Source organism: Dipodomys merriami, unplaced genomic scaffold, assembly GCF_024711535.1.
Source record: "Dipodomys merriami isolate MVZ:Mamm:240054 unplaced genomic scaffold, mDipMer1.0.p SCAF_655, whole genome shotgun sequence".
Classification (NCBI taxonomy): Eukaryota; Metazoa; Chordata; class Mammalia; order Rodentia; family Heteromyidae; genus Dipodomys; species Dipodomys merriami.
In genome coordinates this window covers 310,629-330,131 of record NW_027206241.1, presented here as the reverse complement: position 1 = coordinate 330,131, position 19,503 = coordinate 310,629, and the positions used below count along the sequence as shown (strand labels likewise).

Genomic DNA, 19,503 nt, shown 5'->3' with positions numbered 1-19,503 from the left:
AATTATTCTGAATTAATTGTTAATCATTGATGTGTTTATGGAATGTGCTGCTTAGAAATGAACCATCTATGTAGCCAAAGCCAATGAAATTCTACATCAGGGTCCATATTTCAGGACTCAGTGGGCCTTTAACATAGAACTTAATTTGTTTGGGAGTCTAAATACGTTTAATAGTACATGTTTACCCATTTCAGTGTGAAGGACATTATTTATTCAGAAATTAAGTTTGAGAATTAAGCCATTTGTAATTTCAGGATGAGACACTGAAATTACAATAAGCATCTTCAGTGTTTAACTGCCCATTTTTAATGAGAGCAATTTTCAGTTTCATTCCCATATAATTTCCTAGTATTACTCTCTTTGTTGTTACTAAAAGTATTTTCAGACATGTGGCTTGTAGTTTTGGCCTAACAGGTTCTGTTTGTGACCACATGATGTGGTGGAAATAGCTCTGGAGCCAAAGTAAAAGGAAGAAGCACGGGTTTGTGGCTGTAGTCAGAAGCCTCACTACCTGTAGTGCCTTCCCACCTGCTCCGGCCAGGCCACACCTGGACTGCCTTTGGTTTAGCACACGGTTTTAACCAGGACTGGCAGTGAGATGGAGCCCTAAACTGTGTTTTATAGGAAGCAGACACAAGGAAGGGGGTGAGTGCTGAGGAGGAGGAGTGAGCTCCTGGACTTGTTTGGATGTTCAAAGTGCTGTTTAGTGGAAGGGAGCCTTCCATGTTTTGGAGAAGTGTTGAAATATACTCTACCCATAGAAAAATACATATGTGTTTATAAACTTCAGGAACCCACTGAAGTCCATTCTTGTGTCTGAGTTAGTAGGAAGATGCGAACTCCATGCACTGAAAGGCCAGCTTCTCCGCACTCTTTAAGATGCAGTGCCTGCCCTCGTGGACGTGAGGCCTGGACAGGATGGTGTACTACAGGAGAGTTCTAGAACTAGACCTGGGCAGGCTGGTGTTCTACAGGGATGGTTCTAGACCTGGGCAGGCTGGTGTTCTACAGGGATGGTACTAGACCTGGACAGGATGGTGTTCTACAGGGATGGTACTAGACCTGGACAGGATGGTGTTCTACAGGACAGTACTAGACCTGGACAGGATGATGTACTACAGGACAGTACTAGGCCTGGACAGGATGATGTACTACAGAACAGTACTAGGCCTGAACAGGATGATGTACTACAGGGATGGTACTAGACCTGGACAGGATGGTGTACTACAGGACAGTACTAGACCTGGACAGGATGGTGTTCTACAGGACAGTACTAGACCTGGACAGGATGGTGTTCTACAGGACAGTACTAGACCTGGACAGGATGGTGTTCTACAGGGATGGTACTAGGCCTGGACAGGATGATGTACTACAGGACAGTACTAGGCCTGGACAGGATGGTGTTCTACAGGACAGTACTAGACCTGGACAGGATGGTGTTCTACAGGACAGTACTAGACCTGGACAGGATGGTGTTCTACAGGGATGGTACTAGGCCTGGACAGGATGATGTACTACAGGACAGTACTAGGCCTGGACAGGATGATGTACTACAGGACAGTACTAGACCTGGACAGGATGGTGTACTACAGGACAGTACTAGACCTGGACAGGATGGTGTTCTACAGGACAGTACTAGACCTGGACGGGATGATGTACTACAGGACAGTACTAGGCCTGGACAGGATGGTGTTCTACAGGACAGTACTAGACCTGGACAGGATGATGTACTACAGGACAGTACTAGGCCTGGACAGGATGGTGTACTACAGGACAGTACTAGACCTGGACAGGATGGTGCTCTACAGGACAGTACTAGGCCTGGACAGGATGGTGTTCTACAGGACAGTACTAGGCCTGGACAGGATGATGTACTACAGGACAGTACTAGACCTGGACAGGATGGTGTTCTACAGGACAGTACTAGACCTGGACGGGATGATGTACTACAGGGATGGTACTAGTCTTCGTCAGCATGATGTACTACAGGGATATAGTACTAGATAGATCTGGACAGGATGATATACTGCAAGGATAGTACTAAACTGGGCTCCTTAGCAGAAATGTCATTTATGTCTTAAAATGGACCATAAAACCAGGACTGTTTCTGACTTTCAAGTAAGTCATGTGACCAGCGGGAAAGAAGACAAACTGACCACACACCTGTGTGTTCTCTCGTAGCCACCAACAGCCAGGATGCACGCCATCATCGAGCGCACAGCCAGCTTTGTGTGCAAACAGGGGGCGCAGTTTGAAATAATGCTGAAGGCCAAGCAGGCACGAAACTCGCAGTTCGACTTCCTACGCTTCGACCACTACCTCAACCCATACTACAAATTCATCCAGAAAGCTATGAAAGAAGGACGGTACACAGTGCTGGCAGAAAACAAGAACGAAGAGAAAAAAAGTACACGAACCTGTTCTATCCCGTTCAGACTTTGGGCCAGGGGCCGGGTGAGGGGAGTATGGGAAAATATGAAAAACTTCCTTTTCAGAGATAGAGAATTGAAATCTAGATTAGAATTCTCAGTGTTTGTGAAATCCTGTGACAAGGCTTGATAATTAACCCTGCTGGTGTACCATATTGAATTCTCAGTTAATATTTCACAGATGGGTGAAATATAATTAAATATCGATGCCATCCTAACATAATTAGCTAGGCTGGGCATTTTCCCTCTCGTTTCGGCTGCTTAACATTTAATAAAGAAAGCAGGGAGTGTTATTCTTTGGCAGAGTATTCTACAAGTGTGTGTGCTTGCATCATTGTTAAGGGGCCATAAAGTTAAATTATACATGTCCACAGAAATGAAAATGGTTCGTTGTACTTGGTCAAGCCTCTTTCTGTGTGTATGTTACCTTGAATCTTGTTCTCTTCAGCTGAAGTCAGATGTTTCACTTCAGTTGTGTACATTCATACACATACACCAGTGCTAGGGATAGAATCCAGGGTCTGACATGCTAAGCAAGCACTCTACCACCGAGCTGTGCCCAGCCCATTTGTATAAATCTTAATGCTGGTTTTATTTTCTCCAGCTTCCCTATAGGGTATCTGTCCCCTCGGGTTAATATTACTTTATATGAGTATGTAAGGTTTTTGCCCTTTAAGTTTTTTCCTGGTTTCAACTCGGACGCACTTGCGCGGCTAGCTTAGTTCGCTAAGCTAATTTTCTGCCATTTGAGTCATTCCTCTATCCCAGTTTTTTTGCTGACTATTTTGGAGATGGAGTCTCACAGATCCTCCACACCCACCCCTCCTTCCCCGGGCTAGCTTCAAACCCTGATCCTCAGATTGCAGCCTCCTGAGCAGCTAGGATTCTCTGCATGCTCCACCGGCACCCAGATGCCTATTTTAGTGCCTCTAGGCTAGGGACTCCCTAAAGGGAGTCTGTGAAGTGGTTGAGGGTCACACTTCATTTCCTCTTGGTCTTTTTTCTGAACAACTTCAAGGAATAAGTAATATTATCCACAGGTTTTGTGGACAGATTTCTTGGTTAAGAAATAATAACATGATGCAGTAGCCTGCCCTTGTCTGTTTCTGGGGTTTTTGCAGCATATATTCTTTTTTCACTACCAAAATTTTTAGTATGATTTTAATGGTACATATTTTTATTTCAGAGTCAGGTCCAAACTCTGACAATGAGGATGAGGATGATGAGGAAGATGGGAGTTATCTGCACCCCTCTCTCTTCGCTTCCAAAAAGAGCAGCCGCCTTGAAGAGCTGATGAAGGTCTTTGTTTCATTGTTATCTGTATGTTTTTATGGCATAACAAATTTGCTGCCAGTTTAAGTTTGGAAAATACTGAGCATGGTGTTTCTTGTGTGTTTCAGCTGTAATTTGATTGTTTTTGAGATGTCTTGTACATTTTTGTGTTGGGCTTGGTGACAGAGCATTTGTTTTCTGCACATACACATTAATAAATTTCACAAGCAGATTATTTTTCTATCTAGGATACTTAGAATAAGTAGAAATTTAGTGAAGACTTGGAACTGGTTTTGCCATGTAGACTTCATTGCAGAATTTACGCTTTTTTGAGTGTTCAGAACATCTGCTCAGTCATTTGTTACCTTCGGAAACAGTTTTAAAAGTACGGTTTGATGTGTGTGTTTTTTTCTATTATAGTGGTACTGGGGGTATAACTTGGGGCCCTTTGCCTCCTAAGCAGGTGCTCTACCACTTGAGCCATGTCTCCAGCCCCTTCCCTAGATGTATTTACTTCTGACTCTCCCCTCATCCTTAGGAAGAAATCCACCATTCGTAATATGAAAAGCAGAAGTCTGTGAGGTTTAAACAAACTTTCAGCAACCATAAAGTTTGTCTGGCCTGTATAGGGAATGCCTGATGGGTGGATAAAATCTGTTTACTAGAAATCAGAAATTCCTTGGAGGAAGGACAAAGTTTCAAGTTGGCTTGAACAATCTTCTCCTTCCTGTGATTATCTGCACTTTGAAGTTGAGTCTTTTGCAACGAGAGGGTTGTATGTGATTCAGAACCCGTCTTCTCTGTCCCTAGCCCTTAAAGGTGGTGGACCCAGATCACCCCCTGGCAGCCCTTGTCCGAAAAGCACAAGCTGACAGCTCTGCCTCCACGCCACACCCCCCAGATGGGGCATCCACGCAGCCCTCACAGGTGGAATACACGGCCGACTGTGAGTACCCACGGGGTGTGTCTGATTGTGAGCACCCACGGGGTGTGTCCTGACGTGGGAGGACCCTTGAGTGTGTTCTGATTGGGAGGACCCTTGAGTGTGTCTGATTGTGAGCACCCACTGAGTGTGTCCTGACTTGGGAGGACCCTTGAGTGTGTCCTGACTTGGGAGGACCCACTGAGTGTGTTCTGATTGGGAGGACCCTTGAGTGTGTCTGATTGTGAGCACCCACTGAGTGTGTTCTGATTGGGAGGACCCTTGAGTGTGTTCTGATTGGGAGGACCCTTGAGTGTGTTCTGATTGGGAGGACCCTTGAGTGTGTCCTGACTTGGGAGGACCCTTGAGTGTGTCCTGACTTGGGAGGACCCACTGAGTGTGTTCTGATTGCATCCAGATCTCAGATCCAGGGTATACTCCCTTGACTCTGGAGCTAACTGGCCAGATCTTAACTTGAAAGAGATGACCAGGTCATCTCTTTGGCTGGACCTGTGGCCAGAGAGCTGCTCTGTCCCAATGTCAACTAGGCAGGAAGAGTAGGGTCAAAGGTAGACAGGTTGTGCCAGCCAAAGATGCCCCTCTGTGTCCCCTTCCCGCAGCTTCTTCTAGCCCATCGTTGGCTAATATCTCAAGGTCTTCCTTGCCTGTGGTGGAGGCAGCGAGAGGGTCTGCGGTTGAACACATTGCTGCCCTAAACAAAGACAGAGCCCTGTGAAGAAGAGGGGGGAGCACAGATTCTGGAGAGATGGTCTTGTCTGTGCTAGACACAATTTTGTGGTAATGTGAGACTATTAGAATGGACATGTAAGATTGAGTGGACATGGTTCTGTTAACAACAGAGAGAGCCAGGCACCAGGGCCTCACACCTGTAACCCAAGTTACTCAGGAGGCTGAGACGAGACTCTTGTCTCCAGTTAGCCGTCAGGAAGTCAGAACTAGAAGCATGGCTCAAGTAGTAGACTCCAGTTGGGAACACAAAAAGCTGAACAAGAGCTCAGGCCTGAATTAACCCTAATGCTGGAAGGGTGGTGGATAAGAACTGAGAAGGCAGGTTCTGGCTAGACACATGATTGCTGTCACTAAAGACATAAGAACAAGATACTCAGGGTATCTGCAGGACTTGATTCCAGGACCCCTGACAGATACCAAAACCATGGGTGCTCAACTCTCCTCCCATGGATTTAAGTCATCTCTGGATGACTTAGGGCAACTAATGCAATGTGAATGCCTGGTGAGCAGCTGTTATATTGTACTGTTAATACTGTTAAAGCAATAATGATGGAAGTTTGCACGGTACAAATGAAACTTTTCCCATGAATATTTTCAACCCAAGGTGGGTAGAATTGTGGGTATCGAGCTGGAGGAGACACAGAGCCAACTTTAATATGCACTGCAGAATTACGTTTATTTCGATTCTCTTATCTTTTTAATGACTTGAAGTTATTAACTGACTGTAAACCTTGATGTATGTGTTCAAGCAGTCACTTGAAGTGAGGGAAGAGCCTTTAGCATACCAGTGTGGTCTTCCGTGCTCCCCTGGAGGGGAGGTGCTCTTTCCACCAGGCAGGTAGTTGGCTGGGGCATGGTGGCCAAAGAGGAAGCAGCCCAACTTCTGCTTACCTGCATCTTTCTTTGGCACCAGCCCAGTGGCTATAGGGAGCTAGTGGGTGTGAATGGACAGTGCCTCTGACTAGAACGTGTCCAAGACAGGTTTTGACAGAAGGAAACAGGAAGCGTGCGGGTGCAGCAGGTGGAGCTGTCTTCTCTGTGGCAGACAGCCAGATGGAGTGTAGGCTGCGTGACAGAGTTTGCCTGTTGGCAGTGTTTGTTCAGTGCCGCAGTGTACGCTTAGACCCTGCAGGACGACCCTGGACGGAACAGGCTGAGTGTGGCCACTCTGTGATGCAGCCACGGCCTGGTGGAGACAGTGACTGGAGCCAAACCATGATAGTATGAACATCCCAGGGCCGTGTGTTTGAGAGTGCGTGGTAGGGCTCCCTGGCCCAGATAAGCTGCAGAGCCTCGGTCCGAACCAGGGGCACACAAGCCAGCCCTGAATCCTCCTCCTCCCCTTCTTCCTCCTCTCCCCCCTCCCCTTTTTTTATACACTGAGGGAAGGACATGTGGAAAAAGGGCTTTTTGTAGCCAAAAAATGTTCACCCTGTTTTCAGCAGGCATGCTTGACATGAGGTTTGTGAAGTTCAGATACTCACTCCTGCACCACCAGCTCCTGAACCACTCCAAGATGAACAGCATTATAGTTCATTGTTCCCAGTGTACTATTCTTCATTTTCTAGAGCTTTCCAAATGTATGTTGCTTATACCGTGTGTGTGTGTGTGTGTGTGTGTGTGTGCGCACGCGCCAATCCTTGGACTTGCACTCAGGGCCTGCTGCTGCCCCTGAGCTTTTGTGCTCAAGGCTAGCACTCTACCACTTGAGCCACAGCTCCATGTCTGGCTTTTTGGTGGTTAATTGAAGAGTCTCATGGAGCCAGGTGCCAGTGGCTCACCCCTGTAATTCTAGCTACTCAGGAAGCTGAGATCTGAGAATCATGGTTTGAAGCCAACCCATAAGACTTACCTGCAATTAATCACAGAAAAAGCTATAAGTAGTGTTTTGTTCAAGTAGTAGAGTGTTAGCCTTGAGCAAAAAGGAGCTTAGGGACATCACCCCCAGGTCCAGGGTTCAAGGCCCAGGACTGGCCAAAAAAAAAGGCTCACAGACATTTCCTGCTGGGATCTGTCTTCAAACCATGATCCTCAGATCTCAGCCTCCTGAGTAGCTAAGATTACAGGTAAGAGCCACCAGCCACATTAGCCTGTGGGTTTTTTGGTGGTGGTGGTGGTGGTGGTGGTGTTTTTGCCAGTCCTGGGGCTTAAACTCAAAGAGGCCTGGGCGCTGTCCCTGAGCTTCTTTTGCTCAAGGCTAGTACTCTACCACTTGAACCACAGTAACACTTCCAGCTTTTTCTGTTTATATGGTACTGAAGAATGGAACCCAGGGCTTCATGCATGCTAGGCAAGTACTCACCACTAAGCCCCATTCCCAGCCCCTGGACTGTGGTTTTAATGTGTTGTTTCAGGAGTACTTTCTTTTTTTTTTTTTTTTCCAAATTTTTTATTGTTATTAAGTGGTTACGTAATTTCCCAAATTTCACAGTACTGTGGGATAGTGATGCTCAGTTAAAGTCACAAACACATTCTAACTTTCCTGGAGCAAATTGTCTATCACGGTCTATAACATTTATGAGTTCTAAGAGCTTTGCGCTACAGTTATTTCTTCCACATTGGGTGGTATGTACATTTCTTTGGTTTTGCATAGCATCAGCTGTTCCCTCTTTCCCACTTGTTCCCTCCCTCCATTGCTGCCATTGAGTTGCTTAGTTCATTTTGGTCAATGTCCAATGCAGCTGATGGGTCCCACTGCTGTATGTTTTTCCCTGATTCCCTCTAGTTCTGTGTCATCCTCCTGGTTCCCCTCCAGTGTACACATATATATCATACATGTGATCAGCAGCATGGGGTTATTTAGTAGTGTTTCGACCAGATGAGTGGGAGTCCTTTGTTTCTTAAGTCCTGTTAATTTTGTCGTATCACCTAACATTTTGGATTTAACATCCACTTATCAGGGAGACCATGTATGTTTGTCTCTTTGCTCTTGGCTTATCTCGCTCAACATGATTTCTTCTAGCCCCATCCATTTCCCTGCAAATGCCATTATTTTGTCATTTCTAATGGCTGAATAATATTCCTTGGTGTATAGATACCACAATTTTTGGATCCATTCATCTGTGGTGGGGCATCTGGGTTGTTTCCATATCCTAGCAATAAACATGGAGGTGCATGTTTATTGCACCTGGTTTATTGTATACTGGTTCCTGTTGTTCAGGATAGATGCCTAAAAGTGGTATGACTGGGTCATAAGGGAGGTCAATATTTAGCTTTCTGAGGACCCTCCAGACTGCTTTCCAAAGTGGTTGTGTAAGTGTACATTCCCACCAGCAATGTAATAAATAGGGTTCCTCTTTCTCCACATCCCCTCCAGCATTTGTCGTTGGCTGACTTGAGGATGTGGGACATTCTGACTGGGGTAAGGTGGTATCTCAGGGTTGTCTTTATTTGCATTTCCTTCACAACCAGGGATGGTGAACATTTCCTCATGTGTTTCTTTGCTATTTTTATCTCTTCTTCTGAGAAGTCCCTCTTTAGTTCCCTTGCCCATTTAGTAATTGGTTTGTTAGGTTTGGGAGGGATTAGTTTCTTGAGTTCCCTGTATATACTGGATATCAACCCCTTGTCTGGTATATTGCTGGTATCAGGAGTACTTTCTCGGCCTATTTCTGTAGAGCTCGCACACAGCCTGGCCCTGCCGCATCTGCGTTCCCTCTGCTGCAGTCCCACTGGAGTTTACTAGTCCCAGGGCATCCTCCGACACTCCTTGTGCTTTACTTTCTACTAATATGGCAGGCTGGGAAGACCCATCTATTTTTATTTTAAGGGATTTTTTTCTTAACCAGATGCCCATGGCTTATACCAGTAATTGTATCTACTCAGGAAGCTGAGATCTGAGGATCACGGTTGGAAACCAGCTCTCAGCAGGAAAGGCCATGAGATGCTAACCACCAAAGAGCCAGAAATAGAGCTGCAGCTCAAATGGTAAAAACTCTCAGGGACAGTACCTGGTCCTTGAATTCAAGCCCAGGATCAGCCAGCTCATGCATGTGCACACATACATGCACACATGTGCACACAAAAGTGTCTTCTAGAAGCTCTTTAGATATAGATAAGTAAAATTAGCAATTTCCATTTTTTAGCCTTACAGTAAGCTATCTCGAAGCTTTTTACTTTTTATTATTTGTCTTCTGCTGTTCAGCAATAAATTCTTGCAGAAAAGGATAATAAGATCATCTTGGAGGCAGCAATGGTAACGTGCTGCCCATTGTACAGCTCACAGTGGTTTTGTAATGGTACAGTGCTTTATTCTAAAAAGGATAGAAGTGAAAATTAAATCATTTCTTGTGGCTAGATTAGACTTTTTTTTTTCTTGTTTTGCAAGTGTGCCTTTTCTGTTGGTTATGGCATTTTCTTTTTAAAAATAACTTCATTGTAAGTCAGGAAGGGAGGAGAAGGGAGGGCAGGCCAGGAATTAAATGCACTGGCATCCTTGGCGTGTTAGGAAGGTAGAAATGAAGTGGCCCTTGTTACCAGAAAGAAGGGAGAGCCCGGGCCAGGGACTGAAAGGCCTTCTTTATAAGACTGCCCCTGAGAGACTCATGCCTGAGACAGGAATCAGCAATAGTCTGACGTCACAGTGACGTAATGCCTGAGCTGCAAGTAAAAATTTGTTTCATAATTCAAGAATTCAGCCCTGAAAGACCTCTTTGTGGAAGAATAAAAGATTTGGAGCACATTAAGAGGTTATAATTGTTTTTTAGTTACTTTTTTTTTTTTTGGTCGGTCCTGGGGCTTGAACTCTGGGCCTGGGCGCTGCGCTGTCCCTCAGCTCTTCAGCTCAAGGCAAGTGCTCTACCGCCTGAGCCATAGCGCCAATTCCAGTTTTCTAGTGGATAATTTGAGAAAAGAGTCACAGACTTTCCTGCCCGGGTTGGCTTTAACTGTGATCCTCAGATCTCAGCCTCCTGAGTAGCTAGGATGACAAGTGTAAGCCACCGGCGCCCGGCTTGAGTTTTATACTCAGCACTGTTGACTGTGAAACTAGAGGAGATTGGTCCTTGTAAAGTATCTTACCTGAATGTTAACTTCCTTAGCCATAAAGGAAATGCAAGCTGGACAGCGCTCAGGCCCAGAGTTCAAGCCACATGACCGACCAAAAAAAAAAAAGGAAATGCAGATAGCGATCCAATTCAGATGGCTCCCATCAGCCGAAGGTGTGGCTGCCCAGCAAGTCCAGGCACTATACCAGCATACACTGTACCCTGGGAAGGAGGACCCTGATATACTGCACAAAAAGACATGTAAATTGTGTCTCCAGTATGGAGATTTATCGGAGGTTCCTCATATTAAGAGTAGAACTTGTTCAAGATCTTTCCGTACCACTCTGGGCATAAATGGAGGAATGAGCACCCAACAGAGACCTGACAGCCCTGTGGTGTCGCAGCACACCTTGCACAGTAGCCAGCCTGTGCCAGCCATCAGCCTAGATGCTCATCTGTAGATGAGTGAGCAGAGAAAACACAACGTAGACATGCATACCCACATTATGTAGTATTGTTCAGCCATTAAATTACGCCATTTGTAGCAAAAATAGATGGAGGCAAGCCAGACTTGGACAGATAGTACGCTGCCTCGTATGTGAGAACTAGACCTGGAGGCGTGATAACTACAGGGCAGTAGGGGGTGAGTGGTCACATGACATTATATGCATGTATAGAAATAGCGCAGACCCCACACACACATTGCTAACAAAAACTTGGAAAAATAAGATAACTTGGGGATGGCTCAGTGCATTGGGTACTGTATTTCATTCCCAGACCCCATGGAAAACAAACCTTACCTTCCTTTCTCCCCTTGAAACCAGCAGTTTGGGGCCCTTGGCCCAATCTGTAGAATGTCAGATCCACATCACTTATATACACCAAATAAACAGAGTGCAGTAAACCTTCAGCTCTCTCCAAGGTACAGACATGAGTGATAATTAGAGAGGGAACTGGGCAGGAAGAGGCCGTGACAAACACAGGTCCCGGGTCTGGATGTGGTCTGCTTGGCCAGGATTTCAGTCTTTGTCTCTGGGGTTTCAGAGGTTGAGGCCAGCAGGACAGCGCCCCGTCCCCGCTCCTGGCAGGTGTCTATCCCGGCCTTTGGCTGTTCTCTTCCTTTGGGGCAGTTTCCTCTCTTGTCTCAAGATGGTAAGCAGCCCCAGTCTGGGGAGAAGCTCTGAGCGTCCCTCCCACTTCCCGTAACTTCATTGTCTATGTACCACTGTACTTTTAGAAAACATCTCTCTCTGGTTCACTGGAGTCAGGTTTTGCTTGCTCAGTAAGTACGTGTATCAGAATAATATATTGATCTGTCTTCAAACCTTACCCCAGTCAGGAATGGTGGTGTGCACCTGTGGTCCCAGCCTCTCAGAAGACTTGTGTGCACTGGGTATCGGAGTGGCTGGGGATGCAGAGGAGACGCCATGTTTGATTCTTGTGTGTCTTACAGCGACTGTGGCTGCCATGTACTACAGCTACTACATGTTACCAGATGGCACCTATTGCCTGGCGCCGCCGCCTCCAGGAATTGATGTGGCCACCTACTACAGCACCCTTCCTGCTGGAGTGACCGTGTCCAGCTCCCCCGGAGTGACCACCACCGCCCCGCCGCCTCCTGGAACCACGCCTCCTCCCCCGCCCACCACAGCTGAAGCAGGCAGTGAGGTGACCACCACGACCACGACCACCACAAGGTGTGTGTGCTGTGTGCTGTCCTGCCACAGTGCCCCGTGTCCACGACCACCACGGCTGTGTGTGCTGTGTGCTGTCCCTACCACAGTGCCCTGTGTCCATGACCACCACGGCTGTGTGTGCTGTGTGCTGTCCCTACCACAGTGCCCTGTGTCCACGACCACCATGGCTGTGTGTGCTGTGTGCTGTCCCTACCACAGAGTGCCCCGTGTCCACGACCACCACGGCTGTGTGTGCTGTGTGCTGTCCCTACCACAGTGCCCCGTGTCCACGACCACCACGGCTGTGTGTGCTGTGTGCTGTCCCTACCACAGTGCCCTGTGTCCACGACCACCACGGCTGTGTGTGCTGTGGTACCCGTCACCCCAGGGTGCATAGGGAGCGTTTACCGCCCCTGTGTTGTGGGTGTGGAGACCTTGTTGTTGCCGTTGTTTACGTAGTTATTGCTCAGATCCCCAAGTTACACACCTGAGACCCTTATAAAAGTCCATATAAAAGCTGAGCGTGATGATGTGCTCCTGGAATCCCAGCCTTTGGGAACTGATGCAGGGAGGGTTACACAGCCCAGGCCAGCCTGGGCTGGGTTTGAGTTTTCTCAAAAAAGTAAATCTTTTTTAACTTGGTAGTGCTTGGGTTTGGCCTCAAGACCTAGCATTTCCTGGGCAAGCACTCTTATCACTGAGTCACACCTCCAGACCTGTTTTTCACAAGTTACTGTCAAGATAGGGTCTTGTTCCTCGCTGGAGGTTGCCTGGACCCTTGAACTTGGTGCTGTAGGCTTTCTGTTGTTGCTAGGATGACTGGCACCTACCACCACGTCCATCTCTGTTGAGCTGGAGTCTCACTGGCCGTGCTGCCCAGACTGATGGACCCTCCAGGATGTCCGCCCCTGAGCCCAGCTGAGTTGAGGAGGGGTCTCACGCTGTTCTTGCCAGGCTGGCTGTGAATCACCATCCTCTCATTCTCAGCCTCCCAAGTAGCTAGGGTTACAGGCGTGAGTTGCCTCTCCCAAGCTAAGAAAAGACTTTTAGAAATGCAGTGTAGCCTTTTGTAAACATGACTCCCATGCAACATCCCACTCATGCACATTCATGGTGGGCCTCTCCTTGTGCGGTGCCCCAGGACCTCAGCTGATCACACAGTGCCCCAGCACCTCGGCTGATCACACAGTGCCCCAGCACCTCGGCTGATCACACAGTGCCCCAGCACCTCGGCTGATCACACAGTGCCCCAGCACCTCGGCTGATCACACGGTGCCCCAGCACCTCGGCTGATCACACGGTGCCCCAGCACCTCGGCTGATCACACGGTGCCCCAGCACCTCGGCTGATCACACAGTGCCCCAGCACCTCGGCTGATCACACAGTGCCCCAGCACCTCGGCTGATCACACGGTGCCCCAGCACCTCGGCTGATCACACGGTGCCCCAGCACCTCGGCTGATCACACAGTGCCCCAGCACCTCGGCTGATCACACAGTGCCCCAGCACCTCGGCTGATCACACAGTGCCCCAGCACCTCGGCTGATCACACGGTGCCCCAGCACCTCGGCTGATCACACGGTGCCCCAGCACCTCGGCTGATCACACGGTGCCCCAGCACCTCGGCTGATCACACGGTGCCCCAGCACCTCGGCTGATCACACAGTGCCCCAGCACCTCGGCTGATCACACAGTGCCCCAGCACCTCGGCTGATCACACAGTGCCCCAGCACCTCGGCTGATCACACGGTGCCCCAGCACCTCGGCTGATCACACGGTGCCCCAGCACCTCGGCTGATCACACGGTGCCCCAGCACCTCGGCTGATCACACGGTGCCCCAGCACCTCGGCTGATCACACAGTGCCCCAGCACCTCGGCTGAGTAACTCTTGGCTGACTGCTGTGAGGTGGACAGAGCCATTCAGGTAGGATCAGGTGAGGGATGACCGGAGTTCTCGGTTCCCACAGGGAAGCCCCAGGCAGGCATCTTGACATCCAGCAAGGGGTGCTGGGAAAATCTGGCAGATATTCAGATCTCCCTGCATAAATAATCCTCTTTCTGATCATGCTCAGAAAGCACCCCAGACTAGGTATATAGCTCAATGGTAGAGCATTTGCCTAGCTCCACAGAAGACACCCCCCTCACCCCCCAAAAAAAACCCTGAAAGTTAACCAGGCTGACTCTTGTCCTTAGTTGTTTTAACTCAGGGTTAGAGGGAAATAACGGAAGATTTCTTTCTCTGACTTGTTCAATAAGCCCTACTATCACTCTGGACCCTCCTTCCTTAAGTGATTGGCTGTATTAGTATTTGGGAACCTACATCCTCAGGTCAGGTACCTCCCTCTTGTATCATCTTTCCCTCCTGTGTTGATGTGGCTTCTGAGTCCAGGAAGACCCTTCAGTAGCCAGTGTGAGGCCTGATGCCGTTGCTGAGTACAAGGCTGCTCCCCAGCTTCTCCCCTGCCGTGCACCATCATCCCCACCCCACCCCACCCCTCGAGCTGTCTGGCACACACCCACTCACCTGCTTCTCCCCCACAGTGCGCTTGCCCCCGTGGCCGCCATCATCCCCCCGCCTCCTGACGTCCAGCCTGTGATTGATAAGCTGGCAGAATACGTTGCAAGGAATGGCCTTAAATTTGAGACCAGCGTACGTGCCAAGAACGATCAGAGGTGAGAGGAAGAGCTGGAAGTATTGGGCTGGGCTATGGCTTGGTTGCAGAGTGCTTGCTTCTAAAATGTGAGACTCCCTGGGTTTCCTCCCTGATGCTGCAACAAAACAATAATAATAGGCATTTTAAGTGTATGGGATTAAAGACATTAGCTTAGGTTTTTTTTTAGTTTAGCCATGTAATCCCTTTCTTACGGTTTTATCCTTTTCTTCCTAAAGTGTCTTTATAAGTGTGTGTGTGTGTGTGTGTGTGTGCGCGCGCGCGCGTGAGTGTGTGCGCGCGCGTGAGTGTGCGCGCGCACGCGCAAGTGTGTGTGCGTTTGCTGGTTCTGGGGCTTGAACTCAGCCTGGGCATTGTCCCTGAGCTTTTGTGCTCAAGGCTAGTACTCTGCCACTTGGAGCCACAGTGCCATTTCCAGCTTTTTGGTAGTTAATTGGAGATAAGAGTCTCAAAGACTTTCTTGTCTGAGCTAGCTTTGAACTGCTGTCCTCGCTACTCGGCCTCCTGAGTAGCTAGGATTATAGGCCTGGGACACTGACTCCTGGCTAAACATGTTTTTTGTTCCTCTTGTTAAATTAGAGTTGGAGAGGTTATTTTACTGTGCAATAAAAAGAGTAATGCTATCTTAGAGAAAAGTGCCTAGATAATTCATGTTGCTTGGGGTCCACTGGAAAGGAAATATAACAACACCTTTTTAAAATCCAGTTGTGCCCTGTGCCTCTGGTGGTCAACATAAAGCATGAGGCTTTACTTGCTACTATGGAAAGGGCTCTGGACAGGAGCCTCACCCTGGTCTCTGCTGTGGGTGGGTGGATGGGATATGGGTGCGGAGTCAGCTTCCAGGGTGGGTACAGCTCACAGGAAACCCCTGCTGGCTTCATGCCTTGCTGCGTAGCACACCTGTCATGTTGAGTGACCTGTTTCCTTCCTGTGTCCACAGATTTGAGTTCCTACAGCCATGGCACCAGTATAATGCTTATTATGAGTTTAAGAAGCAGTTCTTCTTGCAGAAGGAAGGAGGTGATAGGACACAGGTATGGTCTTGAGGGTGCAGGGCTCTGATCTCAGGTGCAGAAGTAACTTTCTGTTCTCCACGTATGAGCCCACCACACTAATACCTGTTGTGTGTCTGACATGTGCTGTCTCTGACTTTCCTTACCTCTCAGGTGAATGTTGGTTTAGATCTGTGGAAATAATTCATTCACTCATAGTATCTTCATAGCCATTTGTCCAACATGTTACAAACCAACAAAAGCAATAATAGCCTTTTTCTTTTCTTTTCTTTTTTTGTACTGGTCCTGGGGCTTAAAATCAGGGCCTAGGCACTGTCCCTGAGATTTTACTCAAGGCTAGTGACCTACCACTTGAGCAGTAATGCCACTTCCTTTTTCTGAGTATTTTTTTATTGGAGATATAAGAGTCTCACAAGCCAGGCACTAGTGGCTCACACCTTTAATCCTAGCTACTCAGGAGGCTGAGATCTGAGGATCACAGTTCAAAGCCAGCCCGGGTAGGAAAGTTGGCAGGAAAGTCCATGAGACTCTTAACTCCAATAAACTACTCCGAAAACCAGAAGTGGCACTGTGGCTCAAGTGGTAGCGCGCTAGCCTTGAGCTGAAGAGCTGAGGGACAGCACCCAGGCCCAGAGTTCAAGTCCCACGACTGACAAAAAAGAAAAAAGTCTCACAGACTTTCCTGCCTGGGCTGGCTTCAAACCATGATTCTCAGGTCTCAGCCTCCTAAGTAGCTAGGATTACAAGTGTGAGACACTGGGGCACCTGGCTCAATAACCCCGTTTGTTCATACATTGAGTTCTACTTTTATCTACTTGGGATGAGATCTGTGTTCTGTATCTGCTAACATGGAAGGAATCTCATAAAGATGGAAACTTGTGCCTCATGCTTCACATCCTAGAGCTTAAATCGTGTCCATGGAGCTATGTTTGGGGCAGTGGTGGCCCTGCCTCTCTTCTCTGCCCTCTCTGTGGTTTTCTTGTACTTGAAGCTTTTCATCTCATTCCTGTCATCAGCTCCTGCCTTTACATTGCCTTATAACATTGACACCTGACTTCCCTTGTATTTTTCTCTCTCCCATTTTTGCTTCAATTTTGGTTTCTTGCTTTTTTGCTGTATTAGCTAGTCTGGTCTCTTCTGGTCCTCTTGCCTCTGCTTTCCAAATGCTTTGATTACAGACATGCACCACCACACCTGACTGAGCAGAGGGGCCTCCCACCACCACCTATGCGGGTGAAGCAGGTGCACCACCCTGGGCCATATTCCCAGCCCTGGAATTCTTTAAGTTACTTGTGGGGAGCAGTAATGGAGGCCCTGCCTATTAGTAGATTTTTTTGAGACTTTATCTCATGTTGCTCAGACTGAAGGAATTTCACCTGTAGGTGATGGGAATTATTTCTTATCCATGTAGACGTGCTGCTGCTGTCGATGAGCTGCTCTTTTGACAAGTCCCCGCGATTCCTCGTGTGATATGTGTGTAATGTCTGTCTCTCCAGGTGGCATCAGTATCAGAGGAGGCCCCTGCAGAATCTGCCGGCGAGAAGCCAGGGGACTCTGGGGACGACGGCACTCCTGAGGACACAGCTGAGGCAGGAGGCAGAGGTGGCTCTGGCGGGAAGAAGGAGGCCACGTCCAGTAAGAGTGCGGCGGATGGGAAGCTGGTGAAAGGTGCGCCGTCCGGTGAGGCCAGATAGCCTGAAGTAGCGAGAGAGTTTCAGTCTCAGGGACAGGTTCCTGAGCCGTAGGTCAGGCTGGGACCAGCTCCTCTTTTAAGTGGCTCCACTAAAACTTGTTCGCTTCGTTGTATGTTTTGAGCCTGGCCTTCAGAGTCTTGTGGATGTAAGTTAGATCTAGGGATCTGTTTGTTTACTGGCCTGCACAGACCCCTGTAGCGGGCAGGTTTGTTGATAGTGCTGGGGATCACACCTAGAAGTGCTCCACCGTGGAGCCACATCCCGGCCTGTGAAGTTGTGCACATTAAAGGTCATTTTCTTTCTTTGCTAAGCAAGCTTCCTTTTAGTCACTTCGCTCTGTCCCTGAAAGGAAGGTTGAGTCTGATAGGACAGGTTATGTACAGATGGCTAAAGCAATAGAGTGCAGCATATCTGGCTTCTGCTCTGAGAGCTCATGGGGTAGAGTGTGAGGAGGGAGGGAAGAGGGAGGCTTTGTGCAGAAAAGGATGTTGAGGTAGGTAGTGGTAGGAGAAAGGGGTCCCCAGAGGCCCAGGGCCACAGCTGTGGGGTGGGGCGTGCCGGCATGTCGCTGCCCTGAAATGGTAGTCTGACTGACTCTGGGTGGTAGATGGGTCATGATGTGCAGAGGCTCTGACCAGCTCCGGGAGCTCTGCTTCCCCTGGGGTCCTAGGCTCACAGGATAGCTTTACCCGTCCAGTAGATTGGCGGAGTCATTCAGCCAGAAGGGCTGTGTCAGAAGTTTTTGGTGGCACAGTGGCCTGGAAGGAAGCTTTTACGAAAGTGGGGGTGGGTCCTGACAGGGAGAAAAGGCAGTGGTGGGCAGTGCTTTGCAGCAAGAGTGCCTGTCCTTCTCAAAGGGGCCTTTGTGATGGGAACGGTGGTCTTTGAGAGTGACCCAGTCATCAGCTCAGAAAGTCACCTGAGCATGGTTTTCACTCCCACTGAGATGAACAGAGACAGACTACAACAGCTTCTGCTGTCCTCATGTGGGAAGAAGATGAAAAGGATGTCTGCAGATGGAGACAGTGGCTAGGGGATCCACTGTTGACATGGGGTGATGGGAGCATCTGGGAAGCAGCAACACCCTGGAAGCTCCCTACAGACCGGCTCCTCTCAGCTCATCCGGCCAGCCTAGTGACGTGGGAGCCGTGGCTCCTAGCTAGCTGCTGCCTGCCTGCCACTTGGCCACTCACTCCCCAGCTACGTTGGTCGGGGCCGGTGAAGCCACACATGCAGATTTCCCTTCTGTATCCCTGTTAGCCTGAGATGTTCAAACAGACATGTGAGCAGACCTACAGATGTGAGCACTCTGAAACTGTGTGTCCAAGCAAGCAAGGACAGTGGATCCGTTCAGACCTGCACTCATGAGCATTCAGAAACTGTGTCCAAGAAAGACAAGGCAGCGGATCCACTCAGCACAGGTGCTTCTCTAACATGGGGAAAGCTCTGGGTTCCATCCTCAGCACTGCCAAAAAGGAAAAAAAAAAGAAAAAGAAAATATTATTCAGAGAAAAACATACAACCCTATGTGTTTTTGATGACATGTAAAGTGAAAACAAAACGAGCATTGAAGTCAACCTAGGAAGTGGGCTAGGATACAGCTCAGTATGTATTTAGCATGTACAAAGACCTAGTTCAGTCTCTAGCACTCTTCTCTAAAAAGAGAGAAGAGAAGAGGACCTAGGACAGGATGTCATGGTTTGTTCCTGTAAAGCCATCCCAGGCAGAAATGTCCATGCCTCCGTCTACCCGTCTACAAAATAACCAGCAAAAATGCTGAGTTGCAGACAAACCCAGCCAAGCAACCAAGACAAATGAGCACGGTGCCCCAAGTTTAAACATTATAGTGGGTGTGTGCGTGTGCACGCACATGTGCGCGCGCACACACACACGCACACACACACACAGGAACCTAGGAAGAAAACCAGACATGGTAGCAGTGACTGTGACCCTAGCATTCAGGAAGTTAAGTCTCTATGAGAATTCAATACCAGTCTGGTCTGTACCTCAAAAATCAAAACAGGGCACACAGCTCACACCTCTAATTCTAAGAGGCTGAGATCTGAGAATCCAGATTCAGAGCCAGCCTG

The 19,503-nt window shown here is 48.4% G+C and overlaps 1 protein-coding gene across 3 annotated transcripts in view; it reads left to right on the top strand.

Annotated features, from left to right (window-relative positions):
* Positions 1 to 19,503, top strand: part of LOC138815662 (splicing factor, suppressor of white-apricot homolog) — a 55,847-nt gene that overhangs the window by 11,722 nt on the left and 24,622 nt on the right. For 2 of the 3 annotated variants that reach the window (XM_070005096.1, XM_070005098.1), the window contains 7 exons: positions 2,182 to 2,407; positions 3,616 to 3,728; positions 4,512 to 4,647; positions 11,812 to 12,055; positions 14,576 to 14,707; positions 15,647 to 15,740; positions 17,216 to 17,387. In XM_070005096.1, the coding sequence (XP_069861197.1) occupies positions 2,182 to 2,407; positions 3,616 to 3,728; positions 4,512 to 4,647; positions 11,812 to 12,055; positions 14,576 to 14,707; positions 15,647 to 15,740; positions 17,216 to 17,387 (1,117 nt within the window). The remainder of the gene's footprint in view (positions 1 to 2,181; positions 2,408 to 3,615; positions 3,729 to 4,511; positions 4,648 to 11,811; positions 12,056 to 14,575; positions 14,708 to 15,646; positions 15,741 to 17,215; positions 17,388 to 19,503) is intronic. The other variant, XM_070005097.1, reaches the window with a different exon arrangement.